This window comes from Siphateles boraxobius, unplaced genomic scaffold (assembly GCF_051911475.1).
Source record: "Siphateles boraxobius isolate OS27281-9 unplaced genomic scaffold, OSU_SipBor_1 13, whole genome shotgun sequence".
NCBI lineage: Eukaryota > Metazoa > Chordata > Actinopteri > Cypriniformes > Leuciscidae > Siphateles > Siphateles boraxobius.
The window spans coordinates 10,717,383-10,740,532 of NW_027508733.1; the positions used below are offsets into that span (position 1 = coordinate 10,717,383).

Below are 23,150 nucleotides of genomic sequence, written 5' to 3' on the forward strand. Positions count from 1 at the left end.
AAAAAACGAAGCATGAACACATGTTACAGTGCACCCCACAAACACAATCAAGCCTTCGAAAAAAATGCGTTTTACCACCCCTTTAATACTCAATTTCATTTAAAAATGTAAACCCAACAGGTATGAAATGTCAGAAAGAGGAAAAAACTGTTAATGAGAAGACGAGCATATAGGACTGCTGCGGCTTAGTGGATAAGTATAATATTATGTAGGGTAGGCTATATAAATATATTTAGCCTATTATTAAGAATGCACAGTTGGAAAGAAAATATATTTATAGAAACATTTCAGCAGACTCAAGATAATTAATCCACCTTATTCCTGACGACCTTACTGCGTTTTGGATTAAGGGTGGCACTTCCGGTTTGGGGAACTTCCATTCAAAAAGGCTGAAACGAATCATTTCAAATCATAAGGTTGTCCTACAAATAAAGCTGACCCGTCAGTTTGACTGGATGAGCTGTCAATTTTCCTTCTTAATTTATTTTCAGACATCATGAGAATAACGTTATACTTGGTATTTTAACGTGACATGTTATAACAAGAATATCTATGGCAAGAGCTCAGTCGCTGCTTTCTTTTCCTCATGATCATTTTCTTTTTTCCCCTTTGCAATCCGCAGTAAAAGTTTGAAAAAGGACAACATATATAGGCTACTGCACATTTGTGGTCAGTTCTACCGAATGTAATTTACGATAGGCCTATATTCCATTAATAATTCACTGGAATGCATTAAGAATCTCTCGTTATTCTCCTCAAATCCTCACGTCTCTTGGTTTGTTTTCACAGGTAAATGCAATTTATAATCTGTCAAAATGATGGAAATTACTTTGAAATAGTAGGCTATCACGTAATGCTGAAGTTAATGAACATTTTTGATTAAGGCAACATAAGTTACATACATTTATATATTAGCCTTCTACAGTGATATTTAACCAAAGACTCGCACTTTTGGGGTTATTTGGTCCGTTGAAAGTATCTTGGTGATGCTTTTACATTTTTAAATTTCCTTTCGATGGTTGAAGGATGAGTAGATTTGTCATCTTATGTGACACTTTAACCCATTGTGTTCATAGAGCGAGCCTTACACTGATTGTTTAAAGCTTAACGGAAGTTACACCCATAATTCGCGCAAAGCGCCATGGGGCGCAGAAATACTGTGAATACAGAGATCATTATTCATTGTTTTAATCAATTGGCAGCAATAAAAAAAAAAATAGTGATAATCTGCATTCTCATGCATGCATTCTCATGCTACTCGTTTCGTGTAGGGTAGACTGAGTACAGTTGAGACACTTTTTGCGTTTAGTTTTTTCTAACAAAAACAGATACTGAAAAGTGAATTGCCACATGACATTTCATTAGCTTGTAGACTAAGATATTATCAATCAATAATACCCATAAGTAGGTTATATTTTCCACAATTAGCTCATAAAAATAAGGTGCTTTTTGTCTCAACATGGTACAGTTGAGACACCCATTTTAATGATGTAAAGGTAACTAAACGTTCATTGCAAATATAATAAATAAAGACAAATAAAGAAATTAACAATTGGGCAACATGTTTATTTATTCATCCATTTAAATTAACCGTGATACTCTCAAAATGTGAGCTAACACTGTGCTAGGTTCGGAAGGAGCTAAGTGATATAAACTGTACCCAGAAAAGGAAGTATCAGGCCAAGTACGTTGTAAACAGTAAATTTTGCTCACATTACTTTGCAAGTAACAATTGACACAATTACACAACATACATGAAAAATAAAAAAAAGGGCCCTTTTAAAATAAATGAGTCTTTGGTTTTTCCTTTTGTAGTCGTTAAAGTCTGTCTGTTTGTAATAATTTTAAGAGGAAAGTTGGCAGTCTGTTTGTAATCATTTTAAGAGGAAAGTTGACACTTTTGGATGAAGTGTGTGTGTACCAGCTCAGGCGACTGATACTTTCCTACCATCAAGGGAAGTGTTCGATGAGTTGGTCTGTCTCTTCAAGATCACACTGAGAGGCTCGCCATCGATAAAAAGGGATCTTCCAAGTAGTTCTCACTCTGTCCATAAGACCTGACCTATTTTTTGCAAACAGGAATTTAAAACAATGTTATATATAACATGCTATATATATTATACAACAATCATACTAAAGCATAACAACCAAGTAACATAAGCAGCACATGCAGCATAATACTCAACATTCACATGATCAGGCCTATTTATCACACTTCAGTTCAAACTTCAAATCTCAGCTCAATATCTAGATATATCTAGTAACCAGCATATAACATGTACAACCTTGTACTTATTCAATAACATCTGATAATAAATCAACAGAAATAACATCAAGCTACTCTTATCCCGATATTAGGAAAACTGTAGGCAGTAACGTTACAGGTTATATATGTTAAGCTGCAACACATAACTGTAGTTGCAATGCTAATACTCTAATTAGAGTACCCTAATCAGAGAACATGTTGTATCCCCACGGCAGAATTTAAACATTAAGGTTTAACATATTCCATACACAACAATAAAATAAAATCATCATAAAAAACCATAGTATTTTTTCCATAACCTTCCCTTCAATAGCAATGCTGTGTAATTCACTCAGCTACTCCTTAAAACAAAGCAAATGAACATAAATGCAGCTGTGCTTAAGTAACTTAAATATCAGCTTACTATTTCAGTTGCTAATTAAAATTAAAACTTTATATCACTGTCAGAAATCAATTTCTACGGCGCCAGGCCATGAACACCCCCTCAACTCTTAAATACAGCCAAAAGTAGCGCTACACACACAGTTAGCAATATTATCGTCATGCATTTCCCTAGCTTACCGAGACAAATTGAGGTGGAAAACGGCCAAACTCCCGGTTGCTCCTCCAGTCCTCCTTATCCTGTCTTCTGTGTTGGTTCTTTAGCTTGCTAATACACTCACTTTTATCCCTCTGTGAACTTTAAATCTGTTAATTTCCTCTCTTTTTTCCTGTCTCCATCAAGCATGTTCGTCTCTTTCTTTCTCACATACCCCTTTTCCACCAAAGCATAAACACGCGCAGGTTCTCACAGGATCACACAGTTGCGTCGTGACCTGTCAATCATGTTCAAACTGGGTGAGGAACTATCGCTCCTGTTTTGCTAGTTTTCCTAAAGGGATATTATACTATTTTAATACATTAAGTTCTTTTTACCCCGTATTTTCACTGGGTTACACAATCCAGTCATTGACTGCGGTCAAGTGGGCCGCGCGTTGAAAATACACGGTCAAGCCAGCCGCACATTTTTTTCAACTGTGTACTTACAGTATGGGTCCTGGAGGAGGTCAAAATTTATTTTTAGACTCTATTTTCTGCTATTTTGCATCTTATTAGGACACAATTAATACAATTTCATGATTTATTTTTTTTATTATTTTAATTTTTGTAGGCCTATATATGATTTACATTAATTATTACATAATTTATTCATGTTCATATTAATGTTAATTGTCATACATCATAATTTTTTTACATTTTTATTGTTAATGTTTATATATATATATATATATATATATATATATATATATATATATATATATTATACATTAATTATAATACTTTATTTATGCATGTTAATGAAATGAAATATGAATGTTAATTATGATACATTTATTTTGCATTTTTATTGTTGATTTTAATGTTTGTATATAAAGTATATACATTAATTATTATACATCATGTATTAATATGTATTTATTATTTACTTACATTTTCATGTTAAAGTAAATTACAAATATGATACAACAGGCTTGTGGTGGCTTTTAATTCGGTCAATTATAATTGAATTGCATATATGAGCTATAAAAACCTGATCCTGGTGAGTTTGCCTTTACTTTTCTCAAAAACTATACAGTAAAATGATATGAAAATGATAACAGTAATAGTCAGGGTCACTTTGAAAAAGCATCAAATGAAAGAACGAGCAAACCTATGAAGGAACACGTTTTATGAGTGTTTGAAAATGAGACATAGTTTAAGTGATTGAATGCTCTTTGATATTTAAGGTGAGTTTGCCTTTACTTTTATCCAAAACTATACAGTAAAATGACTTAAAAATAAATACAGTAATATTCAGGGTCACTCAGAACAGGAATATATTAAAATAATTGGCAAACCTATGAAGGAACACTTTTTATGAGTGTTTGAAAATGAGACATGATGTAAGTGCTAAAATGCACTTTAATGAGTTTGTCCTTACTTTTCTCCAAAACTATACAGTAAAATGACATGAAAATGATAACAGTAATAGCCAGGGTCATTCTCAAAAAGGAATCAAATTAAATAATGAGCAAACCTATAATGGAATGTTTTTTTTTATGAGTTTTTGAACATGGGACATGGTGTAAGTGCTAGAAGGCACTTAGATGTTTAAGGTGAGTTTGCCTTTTCTCCAAAACTAGTCAAATGACTTGAATGAATAGTCAGGTTTACTCGTATGAGTGTTTGCAAATGGGACATGATGTAAGTGTTTGTTGATGTGTGTGTTGAGTATCATATTTCATACATTAGTTTGAATGTATATTTCATAGATCAGGTTTTTATAGCTCATATATGCAATTATAATTGACAGAATTAAAAGCCACCACAAGCCCGTTGTATTATATTTGTAATTTACTTTAACATGAAAAATGTAAGTAAATAATAAATAAACATTAATACATGATGTATAATAATTAATGTATACTTTATATACAAAGATTAAAATCAACAATAAAAATGCAAAATAAATGTATGATAATTAACATTAATATTTCATTTCATTAACATGCATAAATAAAGTAGGCTATAATAATTAATGTATAATATATATATATATATACAAACATAAAAATTAACAATAAAAATGTAAAAATAAATAAATAATGATGTATGACAATTAACATTATATGAAGATTAATAAATTATATAATAATTAATGTAAATCATATATAGGTCTACAAACATTAAATAAAAGTCGTGTTTTTAAAAAAAAAACAATCATGAAATTGTATTAATTGTGCCCTAATAAGATGCAAAATAGCAGAAAAATAGAGTCTGAAAATCAATTTTGACCTCTTCCAGCACCCATACCGTAACAATTAGACGCGCAAACTAAAAGAATAAATAAATATGCGGCTGGCTTGACTTAATTTTCAACTCGCGGCCCACTTGACCGCAGTTTCACACTGATACACAGGCACAGCTTATGGGCTCGCTGAACGCTCTAACAGGAAACTAACTAACGCGGAACTAATGGTGCAAGTAGTTCATTGTTTCGGAGCTTTGTACTAGTATAATTGTATAATTTCACTATAAGTGTCTGAATGTATAGGCTACATAATTAAGTCATCACAGTCCCGTGACTGAGGATATGGGAACTGCTATTGTTTTTCATCACTAGCCTACTAGGCTATTTGAAGCTTCCTCATTTCGAACGCTTCCGTGATAAATGCCAAACTAATTTAAACAGGTTTGCTCTATTGATTTAAAAATAAACGCCGTGGATTGGCTTGATGGTCCGATATGCTTGATCGGATCACGGTGATCGCATGTTAGCCAAGTAACGCAGCCACACCAGAAACAACAACACAACACTTTCGCTTTATCATGAGAGCCGGAAGTGAAACATAAAGGTCTAAATGTCTTACCACAGTCACGTGAACACCAAAGCAATGAGGACAGAATAAAGATAATCATTTTCACTGCTTTTCCTTCAAATAAATGTAGATTTTAATCCATTAAATTGTTTCGTCCATCTGCATTTATACCGACGTCATAACGAAACTGAAAATAGGGCTTAACCAAAACATTAGACTTGAGATGCGCCTATAGCCTGAAATGTAGTCGAGAGTAGGCGGCAGCAGTGAGGGGAGGAGTGAAAAAAGCGCAGGCAAGCCGGACAGATCTCTCTTCTCGTAGTGGATCTGACAGCTGTGAGATCAAAGGCTATAATAGGCATCAAATAAGTCAAAGGTCTTAATAAACTTATTAATAAATGTGACACTAAATGACACAGTGATGGCCAGTCTATCAATTACATAAACTTTGCATAGTACAAGCAGTGTGTATTCTATTAGCACCAGCATCCCACCTAGGAATTCACCTTTCCAACAATAGCCTCCAGCTTCATCCAATATAAAATACATGAATCAATGAAATGACTTGAGTAAAGGTCAGAGGTTAAATCATAAAACAGTTTAAGGTGGAGGTTTAATGAAATGTGTTGAAATCACTTTTTGGAATATACAGAGACGCTCAAATCAATAAACACTGTATAAATGATTAAATATTAGCTTAGTTTGTTTTTTTCTGAGAACAAAATGACAGATTCCAGCTGTTATGAGCAAATAAGATTTGTTTTAATGGCACTTGCTGTCAAACGAACAGATATTTCAAGGTCATTTTCATTTAAAGAAATAAGTGTTCTTGATTTTTGTGCTTTAAGGCATATATTCCATGATACAAAGTTAAAGAAAACCAAAAATATATATCCAAATTGAAGTTAAACACAAGAATAGAAAATAATATAACCAAGATGGAGAAAACATCTATATGCAGGATTTCTTTTACCTTAAATGTCCTATATTTAACACAACATGTAACATTTAAAGGGCACTGTTCATCATCTTAAAGGGTAATGGAATGTTATCCGATGTTTCAGTGTGAATGAGAAACTTTTGGAAAATGCATGAAAACGCTAGTGTGAACAGAGAGCGTTTTGAAATGAAAACGCTGTTTTCAAATGTATCCGGATTAATGTAGACGTAGCCTTAAATACACATTTAGTAAACAATGAAACTGCGAACAGGTGTGAAACTCAAATCAGCAACCAATATAACTAACAATGGCAGGGAACATGGGGAAACAGGAACAGAACAAAACCAAACTAAAACACAAATGAACTAACAGAACTAAACAAACCCTAACAAACAGATTATGTTTAAAACTGGGGTCAAACATACTTTATTATTACATTATTTCCTGTTAATTTTCCTGGAATGTGGGGGTAGAGACTGGACCCAGAATGCAGAAAATGCAGGTGCATGCGATCATTTCCATCACACAGTGATCATTTTATAGAATCCTTACATAAAAAAAACAAAAAAACTTTGAAAAAATATAACACAGCCAAACATGCTTCATGAACAGAACTGAAATAAATGGCGAGATGAACAAAACACTATAATCTATAATGGACAAATAATGTGAAGTTGTGAATCTTTACCTTGAACGCCCCACAGGTCTCCATCTTCCTTTTGCAAGAACTTGGCAAAACAAAATTGATCAACATCTTAAATGCTTAAAGGCAGAATAATACAATTTACAACATGCATATTAACACAAAATACAAAGAAGAACAATTAATTTTTGCACATTTCAACAGTGAAGGCATTTAGTAAAGTGAACATCTAAATAAAAAAAATGTAAAAAAACGCCGGCTTTTGCGTTTATATGTAAATTGCATGAGCTTGTGTCTCCCTCGTCTACTTGTGATCCGATCAACCAAAACTCATCTTAATACCAGGAATAAACAGGGCCTTAGAGTTGACCAATCTGGTTGAAAAAGGAAGACTTTCTGGTTAAAATAGATGTAGGAACACTAGCATCCAAAACTCAACATACTGTCAAGATGTCAAAATGGTAAAGATGTAACTGTTGCAGAGTAGCACCTCTGGCAACCTTTGTTCATTTACGAACGATATCAGGGAGAGCACGCTGGAACTGGCTATATTGCATCAGTCTGCTGGAAGTAGCAACACTGATATCAGTCCATCAGAAACCGCTGCCTGTTTTCCGTTCCGGGATGGACTTTCTGACAGTAACATTAACACAGTCTTTTTACAGTATGTGTAGCACAGACTTGATTTAAGACCTGTGTGTTGTTTAACTGACAGTTGCCTTGTTGTGGCATTTACACACATGATCTGTAAAGAGCGCTTGAATCTTGCAATATTAATGATTATGAATCTGATCAAAATAGACCATGCAGTGCATTATTATATCTTGTAGAACAAATGCTGCTGCTAATAGTAAATAGAGTTACAGAGATAAATGGAGATAATCCCCTCCACCATTACAAACTGGAAATTCTGTTGATGTCCCGTTATCAGCAGGGAACAGTGGAAAACTTTTTTGAAAAGGGAATTGAGACTTCCACAGTATTCCTCTGTAAGAAAACACACATTTACAGAAGGTTAAAACAAATTATTATTTTTTTTCTCTGATGTTTGCTGAATGCTCTTTATTCTAAACTAAAACACCACAAGAGAACAGCACTCTCTTTAAGTCAATATAAATTGTTGGTGTTTCTATGCAATGATTTCTGAATGCAGAAATACATGCTGAACACCCAAATATGACAATTCTGTCATCATTTACTCACCCTCAAGTTGTTCCAAACCTGCATTAATTTCTATCTTCTGTTGAACACAAAAGATATTTGAAGAACGTTGGTAACCAGACAGCAGCCAATGACATCCATAGTAGGAAAAAAATACAATGGAAGTTAATGGCTACAGTCAAGTGTGTGGTTACCAACATTCTTTAATATATTATTTTGTTTAGAAAGAAGAAATTCACACAGGTTTGGAACAACTTGAGGGCAAGTTATTTTCATATTTGGGTTAACTAGCCCTAAAGCCTCGTTCAGAGTGTCAGTCCAGATCAGATTTTTGTGCAAATCCGATTGAAATCCAATCATATTTATCAAGTGTAAAGGCAAAAAAAAAAAAAAAAATCTCATAAAATTTGATTTTCACGAATCCATTATGAGCTACATGGGCAACGTTCACACTGTGGTTTGCAATAGAGACATTGTCGTATTTACATGACAATGTGTATCCATTACGCTGGACTATTGTGTCTTCTGAGGCAGTGGCATAAAGTTTCCTAAAACAACGTCTGACGTTTACATTTTACGTGGTGTGAGAAAGTCACATAAACCACGCGTTTCCAGAAATGTGATTGGAATAGGATTTCAAACCACATACTGTATAAACGCAGCTCAAAACGGATTTTTAAAAATTCCATTTCATGTTATTTTTTATTTATTTTTCACACTCCCTAAATCTTTTGGGATTTTAATCGGATATGCACAAAAATCTGATATGGACTGACAGTCTGAAATCCTATTCAAACCACATTTCTGGAAATCCGTTTCACTCTGACCACTTTGATCAGATTTTGCGTTTTTGTCACTTTCGCACGCCACGTAAACATGTCAGACGTTCTTTTAGAAAACATGCCGAAAGTCGCTGCTGAAACAAGGTTGTGTTGTTGAAAAATGGCGGACGAGCAGAAAATGAAAATATAATGGAGACATGTGCTGCATCTGAAATCAAATACTTCTCTACTATATAGTACGCGAAAAACAGTAAGCAAACATAGTAGTATGTCCGAATTCATAGTATTTGAAAAACAGTAGGTGAAAAGTACCCGGATGAACTACTACTTCCGGCGAGATTCTGAAGTGCTCATACGATGGACACTTTTACTATCCCACTTTACTATCCCACTTTACTAGCCACAGGGGAGGGTTTGGGAATGGAGGTGAAGGGACGTAAAAGACGCTGGTAGGTCACATGACAATGACAACATGGCGGATGTAGTACAGTATGTCCGAATTGGTCGCAAAGTAAGTTTGAATTCAAATGTAGTATCATCTTACATAGTACGTGATTTTGGACGCAGCTATATGCTAAAACCGGCGGAGACGACAACATGGTATAAAGCCGGAATAAAGCTGCCACTGCCTCAGAAGACACAGGCCAGCGCGGCAGATACACATACAGACAGTATTTACCACTGACAATATGTAGCCGCTGGACTACTGCGTCTGTATTGCAACCCTTCCATGTTGTTGTTGTTGTTGTTGGCGTATGCCTACTGATCCAATGTCATTGCAATAGAAACCAGTGCCGATATTCCGGAAAACGAAAGAGCACCACGGGACACACATATCAGATCCGAACAGTTGAAAAACTGGACAGTCAATAATTTAGATAATATTCCAATCGGAAAACAATCGGATTTGGACTGACAGTGTGAACTTGCAGATCTCACAAATCAGAATCAGAATTTCAGTTTTTTTGGAGACAGACAGATTCAGCACACATCTTACCTCATAGTGTTTGTTCTGCCTCATGGTGCCTGTTTAAACAACAAATGCAGTGAAACACAGATTACTTTGGTTAATTTGAATAAAAGATTATTTTTGCACAATAAATCTCATATTTCCATCTTGTTAAATCAGCTTTTTTTACTTGCCATTATGTCCTACTTGTGTAGATTTCCTTTGGCGATAGTAAATCACAGCAGCAGCTGCGGTCACGACCAGCAGAAGAAGAACAACAACAACAACAACAGCATATATTCCTCCATTAGCACTTGAATCTGGAACAGCCAAAGAAAAACAGTCATTATTACCAGAGCTTGAATAATAATCAACTTTGACAATACTTTTTACTGATATTTATTCCAGTCTAATTTTGTCATCAGTGTGATGGTAATTTATTGTATAAATGACGCCATCTGATAATGTTTTTTTTTTTTTTCAAGTAACTGTGTTTACAGGAAAACGGACGAATATTATGCATTTTTCTTATTAAAAATACTTAAAATTGCTAATGTAAACAAAAATCAATGTAACAAGAAGATAATACAAATGGCCTCAGTTATATTTTAATATTGAGTCAAATCTCTCTTTTTCTAACAGCCACCAATGAACATGTACAGGGTTGGAAAATGCACTGAATGGCTTCATGATACTCACCAGAGACATCAACACCGAAACTCTTTATACTGACTGAAACACTGAAGCTCCTCATGATGCTGATTCTGCTGATGATGATCTGTAGTTTATAAAGTCCAGCGTCTGATGTCCTGATGTTTGTGATGGTCAGAGATCCAGTCTGATGATCCAGCTTCAGTCTGTCTCTGAATCTCTCATTACACTGAACATCTGAACAGGTTTTATTGGGATCTCTAGTGATGTCAGCGATGAGAGTGTCATTAAAATACCACGTCATCACATCAGTTGGGCTTTTTATTACATGCGTATCTAAAGTAAATGATTCTCCCTCCTTCACTGACTTTCTCTTTATTTCATCTACTTCAACAACAGGAAAATCTGAAACACAAACCAAACAAACCACCTTTTTTAGGGGGAAGCTACATATCATGAGAGAACTGTGGAACGCTCTTTACTTTTAGTCTAAAAAGCAACATTTATCCACATTTTGAGCTAATAAACATACTTTTTATCAAATTCACTGCACTTTGGATTGGTGATGAACTAAAAATACCAAGTATGGTGTAATATATGGATCTAAACAAATGCTCCACTGTCATCTTCGTCAGAACAAAACCAACTGATACAACAAAAATTTAATTATACTATATATTTAAATCTACAAATTCCACAGGAAATGTGTTTGTGAAGAAATTATCTGTATGTGAATTAATATGCAGGTATAGAGATAAAATACCTCTAAATGTCAGAGAAAAAAATACCACTTAACTTAACTGTACACAACTTGCTCTTAAACATAATGACTCACCATATACAGCAAGAATGAAGCTCTTTGTACTGATGTTGCTGCTGGTGATGATCCGTAGTTGATATTCTCCAGAGTCTGTGTTTCTGGTGTTTGTGATGGTCAGAGATCCAGTCTGATGATCCAGCTTCAGTCTGTCTCTGAATCTCTCAGTGCCTTCATTACACTGAACATCTGTACAGATAACACTGAGATCTCCACTGATTTGAGAGATGCGAATGCCATTAAAATACCATCTAATCTTTTCTTGTTGGTTTGTTTCAACACCAGTGTGTAGAGTGACTGAATCTCCCTCCATCACAAAAGCTGACTCTTCATCTGTATCAGCGATGAAGAAACCTGGAGAAGAAATGAACAGATAAATATAAGCCAAACAAAATTAGAGACTAAAAACAAATCAGCTTTTAATCATACTGAACTAATTTAAAGCAAGAAGCCTGTTAGGCCGTGGTTTAAAACAAGCACACGGCAACACACATTTAATAAATTATTGATGAATTTATAGCAATAACAAGTTATTTGCCAAGCAACTTAGTTCTTCAGGAATAGCTGCCAAACAACAAATACGCAGCAACATTTTTAAATTATAATGTGAATTAGAATGCAGGTAAAGAGAAAAACACCTCTGAATGTGTTCAAAAACATCACTAACATTAAATATGTGATGCACTTGCTTTTAAACATAATGACTCACTATGAACAGTAACAATGAAGATCTTTGTACTGATTCCAATGCTGTTGAGCTTTAGTTTATAAACTCCAGAGTCTGTGTTTCTGGTGTTTGTGATGGTCAGAGATCCAGTCTGATGATCCAGCTTCAGTCTGTTTCTGAATTTCTTATTACACTGAACATCTGAACAGATCTTACTCTGACCTCCAGTAATTTCAGTGATGACCATGTCATTCACTAATGTGAAATACCACCTAATATCTTCTTGTTGGTTGTTTTGAACATCAGTGTTTAGAGTGATTGATTCTCCCTCCATCACAGACAATCTCTCTGTATCAACACCAGATGCACCTGGAAAAGAAAATAGCAGTTATTTTAAACCAAACAAAATGTTCACCAGATGACTTGAATAGCTGTATTTGGAAAGTATAGTGCTAACTATCAAGTGGCTCTTGACTGTTAGGTGCGGTCCTTCAATGTTTCATTTACTTTTCAGAAGCTGTGAAACGCAGTATCAGGTCACTGAAACCAAACATTTTTCAAAACCCCTGCCAGGGTGAGGATATTCAGAAACGCCGGTTGCAGTGTTGTCGTTTAGACGGTAAAACCGGGGTTTTGCCTTGCGATGTCAGAGTGTGCGCCGCTGACTGCTATTTTTAATTTTATTTATTTCTTTTTATTATTATTCAACTTTCATAAAATCTTACAATGGCATTTAACATCAAAAAACATAAATTGGGGAAAACTTATAACAGATCTTACATTGTACTGAGTAAAACATTATAAATTCTACAAAAATTTAATTTAAGTGTTTTATGCTTTTCTTTTTAGTGACCCGTGTCCGTGTGGACTAGAGTAGTTAATACCATATAGCAACTGTCAAAATGATTGATTGACAGGTGGGCGTGGCTTTCCTTTGATCTTCCCCCGCCCCTTCCGGTTCCTCCCCTTCCTGTTACCTTTGACCTAGTTCCGCCCCTTCCTGTTACCTTTGACCTAGTTCCGCCCCTTCCGGTTACAGCTTCTGTCAAAATGATGGATGGTTACCTTTGACCTAGTTCCGCCCCTTGCGGTTACAGCTTCTGTCAAAATGATGGATGTGTGACAGTTAGTTTGGTCGTTTGAAGTTCATTTGATCAAGAAAAGGGAGGTATTGGTCTTTGATATTAACATAAGCTTTGATGTTACAGTTACAAAGTGATGTGACAGTTAGTTTGAGATGTATTGGCTTTGATGGTGACAGTTACTTTGATTGTTTGAAGTTGGTGTTTTGGTCACCGCATCCCTGAGCTTTATCAAGGGGAGCTGTGAAAGTGATAAGAAAAAAATGTACAACTGTTCACTGAACCAAGCATTTCAGTTTAAATAAAATGGTGAAATTTATCTGTTCTGTAAAAGAATATAAAATAAAACCTCACACAAAAAGTTTGAATAAAATGTAGAATTATTCACTGAACCAAGCATTTCAGTTTAAATAAAATGGTGAAAGTTCATCTGTTCTGTAAAAGAATATAAAATAAAACCTCACACAAAAAGTTAAAATAAAATGGAGTCACAAAAATATTTCAAACAATCCATTGTGTGGATGACCTTGCTCTGTCTTGCACTGACGCTGAGCGCACGCGTCTATGTGTGTGTGTGTGTGTCAAAGCAGTAAAGGATGCGCCGCGTGCACTTATCTGTCTGTTTAGATGAAATAAATTAATCTTACATGTTTTACAGAACTCTAGAAAAATCACACGCTATAACCGGATCTCTCTGAAATGTATCTCCAATTATAATCTTTTTTGGCAGTAACCCAGTTAGGGATGCGTCCGCTCCACATGAAACACAGGCTTTGTCTGTATGAGACTGTTAATTAGGTCAGGGACGGGGTCGCCAGATAAGACGCTCACACACGCGGTGCAATGGCGCCATCTAGTGGCCAAGGAACACTGTTTTTCTCCATATCCAAATATAAATACAGATGTCCTCAGGCCAAAAATCATCAGAAACATATTTTCCTGACTCAGCTCAATCATCTCTACTTGTCATCAAAATGCAAAACTGTGAGTATTTCTTTTCTCAATATTTTATCTGTTATAATAATATGATTTTGTTCCATCATCTGCACTATGCAATATTGGTACTAGTTTAATATGATTGTTTATACATTATTGTTTTAAACATGTATGCATTGTGCTATTGAAGTTTATCTACTGTAACTCAAATCTCCATTATACTATCTGTTTAATGTTTATCTGTTGATGTTGGTATTTTTTATCATAAAATTATGATTTTTAAAAAAAACTGTTTTAAACTTTCATTGGACTATGGGGGTTTTATCTGTTAGAATAATATGATTTTTTCATCATTTTAATCATGCAATGTGCTATTGCTTTTATTTCATTATTTTTAATTTTTAAAAAACTGTTTATTAGTTTTTAACACTCATTCATTATGATATTGCATTGTTTTATCTGGAAAATTTAGATGTAGAACAGATTGATATAGATGTTTTGTTAGGATAATTCTATCTGTAATGTGTTTTATTTAAAACACCATTTGTGACTATTACATTGTTTCATCTGAAAGATTTAAAACATCATTAATATAAATGTTCTATCTGCAATATGTTTCATTTAAAACATGACAGTCATTCTAACCACGTAGCATCCACTGTCTTTTCTTATCATACTGTTTTATGATCGATATCAATTCTGTTTGGCCTGTATATAGTTTTTTCAGAAAACTTTAAAAATTATAATGCTATGGTTTTTCTATGGACTTTTATTATGAAAAGACTAGGCTTTTCTAACAGGAAGTGTCCGGTGTTTTGCTTAGCTAGCAGCTATGCTGTGATTCTGTTTTTGCTATGTATCATTTCTGTTTGCATTAAATCTGCGTTTTACCATCGCGTTGTTTTGTTATCTATTTACTAAGACAGCGCTGCGCTCCCGGTTATTAGGCATGCCTTAGCACCACTCCTGTTAGAAATGCATGGTTTAGCTTAGCAGCGCGTGCTACGTTGCTAACTGCTCTTAAATATGTCTGACATCATGTATCAAAACTAGTTTTGATCCGTATCTGTTTCACAAGGCAGATCGATCTACTTTTGATATATTGGCTGTTTTATTTTTAGACCTAAAAAGCTTGTTTTAGTCACTGTCTTAAACACACCATGTTATTGATACAGGAACTAAGCAACTCTCCGGCGCCACCTGGTTACCCGGTGTTAAAACTACATTCTGTTACGGGGAAATTACGCCCTCTAGTGCACCGTTCTGGTATAACATCCTGTTATGGCGAAATTACGCCCTGTAGTGCACCGTTCTGGTATAACATCCTGTTATGGCGAAATTACGCCCTCTAGTGCACCGTTCGGGTATAACATCCTGTTATGGCGAAATTACGCCCTCTAGTGCACCGTTGTGATATAACATCCTGTTATGGCGCCACCTGGTCACCCGGAGTTAAAACTGCATCCTGTTTTGGTGAAATTATGCACCCTAGTGTACCAGGGAGGATATAACATTATGTTATGCTGAAATTGTGCCTCCTTGTGTTCCGGGGGTGATATAACATGCTGAAAAATAATGATTATTATATATTTTATTTTTTAATCATTAATTTTTATATAATTTTATTTTTTAAACATTTATTTTTTATTTAAATTTTTTTATAATTAATTTTTTTTTTTTTTTTTTTTTTTTTTTTTTTTTTAAGCATCTGTCTGTAGGCGTGTCATCAAACAAGCATATAAAACGACTTACAAGTGTTTCCATTCATAACAGGATTTTTTCCCCCAGGTCCGAATTCCGAGAGCGGCGCTTTCGATGACACCGATGCATGTGAGGACTGATCTTTTTCTATTCTTTTATAAATTATTAAATAAATTTTAATTATATTTTAAAATAAATAAAAATGTAATTCTCTCTTTTCTTTTTAAATTCGCAGCAGCTACTCCGGTGATTGATGCAGACAACGCATCGGATGGTAAAACAAGACCCATCGTCGATGTAAATTTTTTTCTAACGGCTATGAGAAATCTGATTTATTTATTTATTTATTTATTTTAGATTTCATATATTTTATTACACAACCTGACTTCCCCCTGACGGATCACACTCAAGAAGAGAATGAAGACCTCACCAGTGTTGAAGTAGCAGACGTAGCTGACCCCACTCCGGCTCGTGCTGAGGATCAAATAGCCCTTACCGACTCAGCTTTAGACCAACGCCCCGGACCAAGCAGAGAGTCTTTGAGAAAGAAGACTAGAAAAACGGATCGTTCTACCTCACCGATCAGTCCTGAGAGAAAAACAACCCGTTTTGTCCCGGCGATCAGTCCTGAAAGCAGTCCTGACAGGAAAACTTTTTGTCCGACTCCACCGAACAGTCCTGAGCCGAGTCTTGACAGTGTATTTCTTTATGGTAAGACTATCTACATTATTTTGTATTTAAACTCAAATTGAGTCATAGCATTAAGATTTTCGAGTTATATTTCTACACAGCTGGGTCCGGTAGAAGCCCTGACACCGTGACTGGTTGGAATACACCTCAGCGCATCGCATGGGACCAGAGTTCTTGGACAAGCGAGCACGCTGAGTTGACAACCACAAACGCTGGTCAATCGCCGTATCCTTTTCTCTCACCGCCGGAAGAAGAGCCAGCTGCGCATCACCCGACTGATGAACCACTTAACGATAGTTCTCTGAGCCCTAGGCTCATTAATGCAATAGAGACATTAGTGGATGAGCTTCGTGACACACAGGTTGATAGAAATAACCAATACATCGAACTACGCGATGTACAAGATGCTATAATCACCAAATTGAATGCACTGCACAGTGAGAGACCAAACGAAACGCGTAGCAGATTAGACGCATTGCGCAGTGAGCTTCGGGCCTCTCAGCTCGAGACACATAGTCGACTTGACACACAGGATCGCTTTATTCAAAATTTGGCCGATGAAATAATCAGACGTAACCAAAGTATGCAGGCAGCCATCTGTCAGGATTTTGATAGAATCGGTCGCATGTGCGCCGAAAACCACCGTGAGCATATGCTTTCGATCCATCATCTCATTCTCACCATCCTATATGAAACAGCGGAGTAATCCTTGTACCCCATTAAACTTTCACGGTTGTAGTCATTTTCTTTAGCTATCATCTAGTATACTCTATGATTTTGTAATACTTCATTTGCGGAGTAATCCTTGTACCCCATTAAACTTTTACGGTTGTAGTCATTTTCTATAGCTACCATCTAGTATACTCTATGATTTTGTAATATTTCATTTGTACTTTTTACATGTACTCTATGATTTTATGCATGCTTTGATTTTTGTTTATACTCTATGTTTTTCATGTATGCTTTGATTTTGTAATATTTCATCTATGGTTTTTACATATACTCTGTGATTTTTATATTTCATGTTTTGGTCTGAAATCTAAAAAATGGATGGTTCAAAATGCTTTTGTGCAGGCGCTTGTCAACCAGGCCAATGTCCCGCAGAACTGTCACCGGACGAGATTGAAATGCTAAGTATGCTGCCTGACGAGCTTTTAACGTATACAGATTCTTTAGACCAGTATTTGTTTAATCTAGAATCTTCACAACACTCGGCCGATTTGGATCTTTTTGAATTAGCCGTAAATCCAAATATGAATTTGTTCGATCATGTGCTAAGCGTAGACAATGATCCGGTTGTACAATACGGCGGTGATTTAAATAACCCACCCACACCATGTACCGACGATCCTGACCACGAGAACACAGAGCCTCCCGCTAATGATGCTTCACAACCATCCACATCCGCAGCAAGTAATGTTGATACTTCACCCGACGATCGATTAAGTCCTCCGGACATTGACGCGCTGATCCGTCAAGGTGGTTACGTTAACGGATATCACGTTATACCACGACCTCGTTTCAATAGTGTCTCGTTGAGAAGATCCATGAATCTGCGAGTGATTAACTCTCCAGATTTAGCCGTTTATCACACTTACTTGCACGACACGCTGAGCGAGATTGTTACCTTCGCTAGAGATATTGGTGGTAATGCCCCCATCATCAATATGACCGTGTCGGCTCCCAGTCTACAAACACCCATCAGCGCCATTTTAACACCTGGCAATAATTACAACGCCGATTTGCTTTATGATCAAATTGAAAAAGTCCTCCAGAGCGAAGACCGGTTATTATCGGACACTGCCGTAGAAGTAGACGCGTCAGTTGTTTTCGCCAGACAAGGTGGGGGTGGTCAGCGTCGTAAACTTACAGATCTTGCTGTTCATGAGGTGATTAAAAGAAAAAAAACGAGTTTATTTTGCCCCGTAAATATATCAAATAATTTGTGTTTCTCCATTTGTCTCGCCCGTTTTCTTAACCCTCAACACCCCGAGAGCGAGTTAGAAAAACTGGCTGCCGCTATCCAAAACAGCGCGGGCTTCTCAATCCAAGATCCAATCGCTTTTAGCGACATAGCATCGTTTGAACGCGCGCTAGACATTAAAATTGTGGTATTTCACAGATCTAATGCCTCGGTCTTAGAAACGTACAAAAATAACGATTACCCCCACCCCAAAACGGTGTTCCTCTATCTGGACAACGACCATTACTACATGATTTTGAAATTGACCGCGTTCATCGGTTCGCCATTTGTGTGTGAATTTTGCTATAAAAGTTACACATGTCGCAGAGACCATCGCTGTAAGCATGTTTGCAACATATGTTTCGACGCAGAATGTTACAGATTCCCTAAACAAACCATCCACTGTTCTGACTGTTTTCGGTACTGTAAATCGCGCTATTGCTTTGAAATGCATAAAAAAAATTCACCTCCCGGTCATGAAAATATGGCCTGTGATGTTATAAAATACTGCAAACTATGTAACAGACGTTACACGGTTAAACCGGGGGCAAAGAAAAACCAACACATATGCGCCCCGGACAAATGCGTCCACTGCCACGAAATTTTGTCGGATGGCGGGTCGCACCAATGCTTCATTCAGCCCCTAGCACCTAAGGAATTTTGCGAGAAATACATCTTCTACGATTTTGAAACGCGTTATGAAAACGGCAAGCACGTGGCAAATTTTGTTTGTGCGATCACGTTCCAAGGAAAGAAATTTGTCGCTCGGGGTACTCAATGTATTGCTAAGCTAATCAAGCGCTTCAGACAACCTCGATATGAAGGCTACTGCTTCATAGCTCATTACGCCTCCAGATTTGACTCTTTTCTAATCCTGGAGTATTTCTGCAAGGCCGGGTTGACGCTCGATCTCATCATGCAAGGGTGCAAAATAATGTACATGTATGACGAATCGTTTGATCAACGATATATCGATAGTTATTCATTTTTTCCTTTCGCTCTTGCGAAAATGCCTGCGGCGTTAGACTTAACGACGACAGAAAAAGGCTACTTTCCCCATCTGTTCAACAGGGTCGAAAATGAGAAGTATTTCGGACCGTACCCGGACAAAAAGTTTTACAACTACGATAATATGTCGGACAAAGCTCAGCAAAAGTTCGATGAGTGGTACACCACAGTTGAGGGCAAGTGGTTTGACTTCAAGAAAGAACTGTACGAGTACGGCGTTAACGACGTGGTCTTATTACGTGAAGGATGTATGAAATATCGGAAGTCGTTCATCGAATGCGCAAAATTAGACCCTTTTTCCTTCGTGACCATAGCAAGTTGCGCTATGGGAGTCTTCAAAACACAATATCTCCAGAAAAATACGCTGGCTCTCACGCATAACAAAGCGTACGTGCAACAGAGCAAGACCTATTCGAGCGGTTCAATTGAATGGCTCGAGTTTGTCAAAAAGACACGAAACGTTGACGTACACCACGCTGTAAACCACGGCGAAGTATCCTTCGGCAAGTACTTTTTAGACGGTTACTACGAACAGGGCGGGGTTAGATACGGCTTAGAATACGCTGGTTGTATCCACCATGGACACTGCTGTCGCTTTGAACCTCATCAGACGCACCCCTTGTCAGGAGTACCCTATGGAGTTCTCAGGAGACAGTTTGACGATAAAGTCGAAATTCTGCAGAACGCGTACGGTTTGCAAATCGAGGTTCTTTGGGAATGCGAATGGTGCAACATGAAAAAGACCGACCACTCTGTGATAGAATTTATGAGCGAATACTCTCCCCCAGAGAGACTGAAGCCGCGAGACGCTCTCTTCGGTGGGCGCACTAACGCTTATAAACTCTATCACAAGGTGACCGATGGTGAGAAAATAAAGTACCTCGATTTCACCAGTCTCTACCCCTTTTGCCAGGCTACGAAAACCTATCCGATTGAACATCCACAAATCATTTTCAAAGATTTTGAACCCATTGAAAATTATTACGGACTTATCAAAGCGACCGTGCTCCCTCCCCGCAAATTACTGCACCCAGTTCTCCCTTACAGATGCGGAGGAAAACTCATGTTCCCATTATGTAGAACCTGCGCTCATGAGGAAAACCAGACCACGAGCTGCAGTCACGCGGATCAGAAAAGATCTCTCTCGGGGACCTGGGTTAGCATCGAGCTTTTAAAAGCCGTCGAGAAGGGTTATGCGGTGGTCAAGATAGACGAGGTTTGGCATTTTCCACAACGGTCAGACACGTTGTTTGCCGGTTACGTGAAAGCGTTTTTGCGTTTGAAACAACAAGCGTCCGGGTACCCATCGAACGTCGTCACGGACGCCGAGAAAGAGACTTACATTCGCGAGTATTTTGAAAAAGAGGGGATTCAACTCGACCCTGAAAAGATCAAGTACAACGCCGCCCAGAGGGCAATCACGAAGCTAATTCTGAATTCGCTTTGGGGAAGGTTCTCGTTAAGAGAGAACTTACCTCAAACGATCCTGGTGAACGACCCCGAAGATTTCACCAGAATCGTTTTTGGCAATACCGACACGCTGACGTATTTCACATTCGTCTCAGACGACGTAGCTCTCGTCCAGCATAAACCCGCCAAAGACGATGTCTGCAAGACACGCGACGTTAACGTGTTTATAGGGGCGTTTACAACGGCGCATGCCAGACTGGAATTGTACGAATTGATGGACAGACTCGGCGACCGACTTTTGTACTCCGATACAGATTCAGTCGTCTTTGTGTCTAGGGACGGAGACTGGGAGCCGGCTCTAGGGGATCATTTGGGAGAGCTGACGAGCGAGCTAGACGACGGCGACTTCATAACGTGTTTTTGCTCTAGCGGGCCTAAATCTTACGGGTACAAGACGGCCGAAGGTAAAGTGTGCATGAAAGCTAAGGGGATCACGTTGAATGCCAAGAATTCCCGAGCCATCTGTCTGGAATCACTGATTGGTCTGGTTGACGGGTATGTGCTGTCGCATGACAGTACCAGATACATCCTGGCTCACACGGAAAACATAGTGAGGAATAAAAAGACTCTCACATTGCACAACAAATCAGTCGTTAAAAAGTTTAAGGTGGTGTATAATAAACGCAGGCTTTTGCCCGATTTCACCACAGTTCCTTATGGCTACTGATCAGATGATGCACAGAGGATCGCTGGATGTTTCCGATTTTGATTTCAGACTTCAACATCCATTTAGTTGTGTTATAAGCGGACCGTCCAATTCTGGAAAGTCTTATTTTGTTAAACTTTTGTTGGAGAAAGGTTTGAATATAATTTCAAAGAAAATTGAAAACATTGTATGGTTGTATGATTGCTGGCAACCTTTGTACGATGATGTACTGAAATTTTATAACATTAAATTTGTACAAGGAATACCCGAGAGTCTGAATGATGATGATTTACTACCCGTTCATAAAGCAAATCTTCTCATCGTGGATGATTTGATGCAGCAAGCTAGCACCAGCCTGGAACTCCAGCGCGTTTTTACGCAGTACGTCCATCATAGAAACGTCAGTGTCTTCTATATAGTGCAAAATTTATTTGTGCAGGGCAAGTCCAGCCGAACCATCAGCTTAAACGCCAATTACATGATTCTGTTTAAAAATCCTCGGGACGTCAATCAAGTAGCGCTGCTAGCACGTCAGATGTACCCGGGGAACACAAAATACTTTATGGAGTGTTATCAGGATGCGGTCAACCAACCTTTCGGCTACCTAATGATAGACTATAAAGCTAAAACTCCGGAACCGTACCGTCTCAGAACAGGATTGCTTTCAGACCGTCAAGTGGTTTATATTCCGAAAAAAAGAAGAAGAACGTGATATATCGTCATGTCAGCCAGACTTTGTAAACATCTGCCGGTGTTGAAACTGCTACATAAAGCATCTCCTAAACAACGACGTCTTATTTTACAATCGGCGTCCGACGAATTCATTTTAGCGTTGTGTGAAGTGGCGCTTAACATCCTCTACGGTACGATCCCGGTCACTCGACAACAGTACCAAAAACTGAAAAGGAGAAAAACGGAAATCAAATTTGTGGCCAATAAAAAAATTGGTCTAGCGGCCAAGAAACGAGTCTTCAACCAAAAGGGTGGGTTTCTTCTACCCCTCCTAAATATAGCTCTGCCATTTCTGTCGAACTTGATAGCCAACCGTTAGGATGGAGTACGCCGAGAAGATGTATTTAGTCCCGCACCATCAACTGGATAAGATCAAGAGTGAAAATGTTCGTGAGAGCATTCAACAAAGTGTGGAAAACGATTTGGATGATGCCATAAGAAACATTTTACACCGCGTCGATTTGAATCCGTACGAAAAAGCCAAGCTTTACTCAAATACCCTGACCAGGTTTTTGACCATCGTTAGACAAGGGGATCGTGAGAACCGTGTTTTAACGCTTTCGTCACCCAATACCGAGCCTATAGATGAACAACCAGCTGCTGCTACTGCTCCCGTTGTTGAAGACATTGATGATGGTGGGGTGAAAGTGGTGGATGAAGTTCTGAAGAATGTGCCTTCGAGAAGTGTGAAAAACACCAAATACATAT

General features: G+C 37.4%; 1 protein-coding gene and 2 long non-coding RNA genes across 3 annotated transcripts in view; all 3 read right to left on the bottom strand.

Annotated features, from left to right (window-relative positions):
* The window catches only part of LOC143736380 (uncharacterized), a 57,812-nt gene that overhangs the window by 25,931 nt on the left and 8,731 nt on the right, over positions 1 to 23,150 (bottom strand). Inside the window, exons 2-5 of the mRNA XM_077227120.1 lie at positions 12,257 to 12,583; positions 11,566 to 11,901; positions 10,779 to 11,135; positions 10,270 to 10,399 (exon numbers count right to left, since the gene is read on the bottom strand). Coding sequence (XP_077083235.1) covers positions 10,270 to 10,399; positions 10,779 to 11,135; positions 11,566 to 11,901; positions 12,257 to 12,583 — 1,150 coding nt within the window. The remainder of the gene's footprint in view (positions 1 to 10,269; positions 10,400 to 10,778; positions 11,136 to 11,565; positions 11,902 to 12,256; positions 12,584 to 23,150) is intronic.
* On the bottom strand, positions 1,546 to 5,783 carry LOC143735355 (uncharacterized). The gene is made up of 2 exons (XR_013203119.1): positions 5,656 to 5,783; positions 1,546 to 2,062 (listed from the first exon to the last, which is right to left on the bottom strand). It is a non-coding gene; the product is annotated as an uncharacterized LOC143735355 (long non-coding RNA).
* Positions 6,345 to 10,171, bottom strand: LOC143735350 (uncharacterized). The gene is made up of 2 exons (XR_013203114.1): positions 10,128 to 10,171; positions 6,345 to 8,174 (listed from the first exon to the last, which is right to left on the bottom strand). It is a non-coding gene; the product is annotated as an uncharacterized LOC143735350 (long non-coding RNA).